Source organism: Theobroma cacao, chromosome 4 (assembly GCF_053813885.1).
Source record: "Theobroma cacao isolate CCN51 chromosome 4, ASM5381388v1, whole genome shotgun sequence".
Classification (NCBI taxonomy): domain Eukaryota; kingdom Viridiplantae; phylum Streptophyta; class Magnoliopsida; order Malvales; family Malvaceae; genus Theobroma; species Theobroma cacao.
In genome coordinates, this window is record NC_142642.1 from 29,608,905 (window position 1) to 29,615,487 (window position 6,583).

General features: G+C 33.2%; 1 protein-coding gene across 5 annotated transcripts; it reads left to right on the forward strand.

Moving 5' to 3' along the window:
• The first annotated feature begins 935 nt into the window (after positions 1-935).
• On the forward strand, positions 936-6,152 carry LOC18601998 (L-Ala-D/L-amino acid epimerase-like). Of its 5 annotated transcripts, none has more exons than XM_007033128.3 (7): positions 936-1,538; positions 2,300-2,410; positions 2,530-2,746; positions 2,911-3,244; positions 3,415-3,476; positions 3,594-3,666; positions 5,817-6,152. In XM_007033128.3, coding segments are annotated over exons 1-7 (1,323 nt in total). In that variant the 5' UTR covers positions 936-1,013; the 3' UTR covers positions 5,818-6,152. The 5 variants fall into 5 exon arrangements, with proteins under 5 accessions (XP_007033190.2, XP_017975741.1, XP_017975742.1 ...); XM_018120252.2 differs by having other exon boundaries at positions 3,814-5,842; XM_018120253.2 differs by having other exon boundaries at positions 3,856-5,842.
• The last annotated feature ends 431 nt before the right edge of the window (positions 6,153-6,583 follow it).

Below are 6,583 nucleotides of genomic sequence, written 5' to 3' on the forward strand. Positions count from 1 at the left end.
ATATATATATATATATATATATATATATATACACTTTATAGTATATAACTTGTAATGTCTTTTAACACATACACTTTATGTTATATATTATGTTCATTTATAAAAAATATAATTACTATTATATAAATTAATTACTAAATAATATATATACCTTTGTTTATATAAATTTATAATATATAAACTTAATTACCTAAAAAGAAGTTGTGAGATTAGAATAGTCTTGAAACTTAGTTAATTTTTTAAAATTTTATGTAACTAAGGACAAATTCATATAATTAATTAAATTAATTAATAAAATTATGATTATTAATTAAATTGCAATGACTTTTAATATCTATACTTTATATACATTAGGTTCATTTATAAAGAATATAATTACTATTTTGTATATACACTATAATATTTTTAGTATATATACTTTAAATATAAATATATTTATTTTTATTTTGTGTTAACATTATAAAAATTATATTTTTTTATTTAAGTTTATGTTATTTGTTTGGATATTTGTGTTTAGTTATTTAAGTTTATGTTGTTATTTGGATATTTATGTATAGTTATTTAAATTTATATCGTTGTATGTATATTTATTTTTAGTTATTTAAGTTTATGTTTAAGATTTTTGTTTTTGATTATTTAAATTTAAATTTTATTATTTTTATTTTTATTAATTTAATTAGTAGTTAATTTTATAAAATACGTAAAGAAATATTATTATATATGTATACGAGTTTAGGTAATTGGGTATCTATAAAGAAGATTTTAATAATTTTTTTAATTTAATCGAATTTTTAAACAGATTAGGGTAATTATAAGGTAATAAAAATGTAATAGAGTTAAGGATAAGATAGTAATTTTAAAATTATTTAAATAATTAATAAAATTAAAATAATTAATTTTTTATAAGGTTAAGATTTGAGACCCGATCCGTTGACATATCAAGCGTTGCCTCACCAGGAGATTAGTGAGTACAAAGAAACAAAGGAAGAAGCTGACTTCAACCATCTCCTCCAATGGCTTCTTTTGCTTTTTACTCTGCTCTTTTTTCCACAAACTCTTTGCTTTTGCCTCCATGTGTGCATAGGCTTCCAATATACCTGCAAACTAAACAGAACATCTCCCAGTTTAGTGTCATTGCCAGCTCCAGTACTGGCGGCAGTGAGCTGACGACTGAAGCAGCAGTTACTAAGACTGAAAGTGAAAGAACAAGCTTTGGGTTCAAGAACTTGACTGAGACTTTCTGGGTTGATGTACATAGAGCTGAAGGGAGGCCATTGAGTGTTAGGCTTAATGAATCGTTGACCTTTGCATCTTCAAAGCTTGAAAAGGTTGAGAGTGTGGTAATAAGAGTTGAACTGAGGAACGGGTGTGTTGGGTGGGGTGAGGTGCCGGTGCTTCCTTTGGGTAACTGGAATCAGGCTATGGCTCTTGAGAAAGTGAAAGAGGCATGCAAGTTTCTGGGGCAGGGTCCCCCATTGACTTTGAATTTGGTCTTAGATAAGATTTCAGAGAATGTTCCTGGTAGAGAATTTGCTTCTGTGAGTATACTACGACCCTGTCCTTTTCTTTGATACCTTCCTTTTGTTTTTCTTTTCCCCTCTTTTTCAAATTTATTTGTTGCATTGATGGTTGTGAACAAAAATCTAGTCCTGCGGACTTGTGTGTATTTTCTTTTATATATTCTGTGGAGCTTCCTGATTTCTTGGACTTTTTCCCTCTGAGCACAGCATTCCCAAATTCCTAATAGAAAAGAACTTCTTTTCTCTTCTTCTTCTTCTTTTTGGTTTTCCTGTTCAGAAAAGTTCTGATGTAATGAATTCCTCTTACAAGAATTTTTTAATAATCTTTATATATCTCTTCATAATTAAAGGAAACAAGTTATGAACAAACTTGCGAATGTGTTCATTTAATAAGTACGAGTGTAATCCTTAGTATTTATTGAGTGATATCTTGCAATTCTTAGATCTTATGTTCTTCCCTGACACTAAGTGCATGACAAAAGTTCTTAGGTTTTTGTGTTTATCGAGTGGTATGATTTAGTCAGTTACTTACTGGTTTCAATATCTCTTTCTGTTTCTTAGAAGAACAATATCAACACATTATATTGTTGTCACTTCTGCATTATATCAGTAATCATCAAATGCCAGTTATGACAAATCAGCGACTTCAAAATTTAAGCCGTCATAGATTTAGCTTACTAATGGTCCTCCTTTAGGTTGCTTCTTCCCCTTTTATTGAACTAATAGGCTTGAAGCTCACTATGCATTCCGATCCTTATAAGCTGTATCTGTATATGAAGGTTAGGGCTGGACTGGAAATGGCATTAATTGATGCAGCTGCTAACAGCATTGGTGTCCCCCTATGGAGATTATTTGGTGGTGTGTCAAATACCTTGTCGACTGCTGCTACAGTTAAGTCCCAAAGCTACAAGCATATTTTAATGAATGTCTAACTATTAATAATTGTAGTCAAATGATCCGTTTCATGGTTGAGATGAAGACTCTCTTATTATTTATAGCATATTTGCAGATTCCAACAGCTTCCCTGGTTAAAGCTTTTGACCTGGCTGCTAAGTATTGCAAACTAGGATTTAAGATATTGGAGCTTAGAGTGGGAAGAGACCTAAATGCTGATATTGAAGTTCTTCAAGCAGTACGAGCAGCACACCCTCATTGCTTATTTATCTTGGATGCAAATGAGCAGTACACTTCAAAGGAAGCTATCGAAGTTCTTGAAAAGCTAAATGGTAAGGTATTTTACACATGAGAAGTGGGCTTAAAAGCAGATAAAGATAACTTTTTGTTGTTATACAAAGGACTTAGTTGAATTGTAATTAACCTTGTTAGGTTTTTTGTCAACTTAATTTGTTTCACTGATTAAAGAAGTCTTTTATCATTCATTTTATTGCAGAAAAAGGAGCAACTCCTGTTCTTTTTGAGCAACCAGTTCACAGAGATGACTGGAGAGGTCTTAGTGAAGTGAGTACTGTTGCTAGAGAGAAGTATGGGATATCTGTTGCAGCAGATGAAAGTTGCAGGAATTTGGTTGATATTCAAAAACTTATACAGGAAAATATTGTGGATGTCATCAACATTAAGTTATCCAAATTTGGGGTTCTTGGGACCCTTGAAATTGTTGAGATGGTTAAAAAATCAAAATTGAACCTTATGATAGATAGCGTGGCTGAAACTAGACTTGCCGCAGGTGTTGCTGGTCATTTAGCGGCTGGACTTGGTTGCTTCAAGTATTTATGCCTCTTCTTTCCATTTATCTATTAAATGCCTTAAATTTTTTTTCTGTGAATTAGCAACTTGAGTTTAATATTATCTATTTCTTGTGTCTGGCAGTTTGAACTCAATCTGGTGAAAGTTTAACAAATCAAAGGTTTAAGTTTTGATGCAACTTTGTTTGCAGATATGTTAATCTTAGTGCGCCCATTTTGCTATCGGAAGATCCAGTTGTGGGAGGCTATGAAGGTAGAATTGCTCTAAATCTTACATCTCTTTGGAATTTGTATCTTTTCTAGTTGTATGCAAGGTTTGTGGTTTGGAGCTTTAAAGAACACATTAACATATTCAATTTTCTTGTGCTAGTTTCTGGTTCCAATCACAAGTTTGTTAATAGCAGAGGGCAAGGAGGTTTTCTCAAATGGGATATTGCCTCATGGTGAGCCTTTCCTTTACTTTAAAACAGATTTCCATGGTCAAAATAATAATTTAATGATCTCTGTGCATGCTTTAGTTTTTTACCATACTATGCTAGAATGTGTAATGCAAGAAGCAGCAATAGTGTATTTGTCCCATCTTCGTGCAGAGATTATTTATTTGCATGTGTCTGTGGATTGATATTGGACAGAGTGGAGGGGCAAGGGTGGGGAGGAAATAGAGGAAGATACAATGCTAGCTTTAAACTTTCGGAAACAGCCTATATTAGAATCTTTTCTTCCATGTAAGTTGCATAGCGCAAATCAATTCAATAGCCTCATTCTAGTCAAGGCCTTGTAGACTCTGTGTACCTGATCATGGTCTAATTAAGCATTTAGGCAGGGAACGGTGAATACTTCAGTGTAATTGATCTCTCCTTATAAATCTGATGCTCAATATAACATGTGTTTTATGACTTAGTTCTACTGCTGAGGCCTATGGTTCTGTTTGTCACTGTAAACATCTCCGGTCCTGGTTGTTATGGCACAGGATTTTTAACTGCTGAATAGAGGAGTTTTAAGGACACAAATCTTGTGAAGCAATGCTATGTAGTTCATACATACTATAGGGAAGAATCATCATACTGTTTTTAGGAGTGTGCCAAGGGCAGAATTGCTTAGGATGAAGAAAAAGCTGATTCTCATGATCTTCAAATCGCAAACCTGAAGACTAATATTGGTTAAACTGAAAACTAAACATGCCGTTGCATACTTCCCTAGTTCATCTGATCCCAGTTTTAGAGTTTGGATGGTAAACTTTTACATGTGAAATATCTATTTGGAAGATAATCTTATTAGTTCCACTGACTTCACCCACAGATTCCAGTTAACTGTTAACTCATGAGCCGAATGCCTAGTGAATCAAATTCAAATCAAAGGAACTAAATTAGTTACACATTCAAATTTTATCTTGTACTTGCAATGTTCCTGATGACTAAGTTGACAGTACTGAAAAATCTAAAGGATCGATAAGAAATCATTTGGCACCTTCTACAGCATACCCTTGATCATCTTGCATGCAAGACGTGGCAGCTATAATGCAAGTACTAGCTCTGTAAAGCCAGTTCTTTAAAATCAAAATAGGAAAGAGTGAGAAAAAGTGGTTCAGGACATGAGGTGTTTGACGATCCTTTGTTTAGGATGTAAACTTAAACAAAAGCCATTAGAATGATGAAGTTTTTTGAGGAGGCTGAAAGAAATTCTAGAAGAAGGGGTGAAGGGGAGAGAGCTGTAATTCTTACTTGTGGTCTTTGGCGATCATATACAATATTTTGGGATGATTTCCTTTAGGCATTTGATAATTGCTTGTGAGAGGAACGTTGGTGGTGTTGCAGAAAGTCAGAACTAGTTGATAATGAAGCCTTGAGATTGCAATAGAAGAATAACAAAGTCCTGAGAAGCTGCATGACGGTCCACAAATCTTACCATGTGCTAATATGTATAAATATAGTTTAAACCTTGTTTATAAAAAAATTAACCAACTTGTTTAAATATAGTTTAGCCATTTTACTGATTCTTAAGGAGTTACCATGCATCTGCTCATGCCACCTAATATGTAGTATCCATCTGTGGTGTATGAAAACATAGATTAGTCAAAATTAATGAAGGTGAATAATCTGTTTATCCTTTAATCTCTACTCCTTTGCCCGATATCTTTTGTGTTACCTAGAACTCTTAACTTCAGTTGCACTGAAGTTAAACTATGATTCAGAAATGAGCTTCTACAAGCAAATAGATAAGAAACTTGCCAACAAACTGACTGGTATCATAGTTGCTACTTCTTCTCTGGTCCATGGTTCCACGCCATTGTTCATTGATTTCACAAATAGGCATTACTGGAGTCTCTTGTAATCAAATGTTTCTGAACTTTTATAGCCTTAGGCTGATGGGCGCACCTTAAATATTCAAGTGATTATTTTCACATTTTCTCATTTGTGTGCGTTTGTGAGAAAAGAGAGTGATTTGTCTACAACTAGAAGCTTAATTCTGTTGATTTTGTATCCTTTATTTAGAATTATTTGTTCACTAAGATTCAAACTGCTGGGTGATGTTAGGAATCAGTACAAACTATGTTTTAGCCTCTTTGGTTTGACCAATATCTTACATCCTGCAGAAATTGACTGGTTATGCTCTCACAAAGGAATGAATTAGAAATTTTGCTGGTCTGTCCCTTGCTTCAACAAAATTATATTAAAAGATTAACCAGCATGACAATCAGCCCTGATCAGTTTCCAAGTATCTAGGGTACTCTTCTCCATCCTTTGGCCACTATCTGTATGAACAACTGAATATCTACTTTTATATTTAAGGATTCTGTAATGTATACAAGATGAAGTCTATTTAAGCATAGATTTCAACAAGTAGATAATAAAAGTATGATTGCTGGATTGTACCGGTATATATATATTACAGACTTTGCAGTAGTGTAAGCATGTCCATTGCTGGAGAACTTTTCATGACATCACCCTGAACATGTTAAATTCAGGCTTAAAATCACACAGTTTTCACTTGGCTCTTGTGCTTCTAGCTTTTTTAAGCAATGACCCTAATTTACTGTTATCCTCTGCAAATGTTAACGTTTACTAATTCAATGTACAAATTTAGAAGAAAGGATATTGCAACTCAATTCTTTAAACAAAGGATTTATACACTCTTATTGTTAAGTCAAATGTTTGAGTCTTAAATTTCAAGCAATTTCTTTTGCTCTTTCAATGATCTTTTACCTGGCTGTAAACACGGAGAGTCTATAATAAATGCTGAAGAAGAAAGTATTCGACAAGATTTATGAATTAATGTTGGTTCATCAAGCAAACCTGCTGCTAAAAATGACCACAGGCCTCCAATTTGAGATATTTTTATCATTGATTGCGTATGTGGTAA

Excerpts from the sequence above, each read along its gene's own strand:
- LOC18601998 (XM_088805894.1), top strand. The coding sequence starts at position 1,014 with ATGGCTTCTTTTGCTTTTTACTCTGCTCTTTTTTCCACAAACTCTTTG. Across the intron at positions 1,539-2,299 it reads CTGGTAGAGAATTTGCTTCT|GTTAGGGCTGGACTGGAAAT; the intron begins GTGAGTATACTA and ends CTGTATATGAAG. Across the intron at positions 2,747-2,910 it reads AGTTCTTGAAAAGCTAAATG|AAAAAGGAGCAACTCCTGTT; the intron begins GTAAGGTATTTT and ends ATTTTATTGCAG.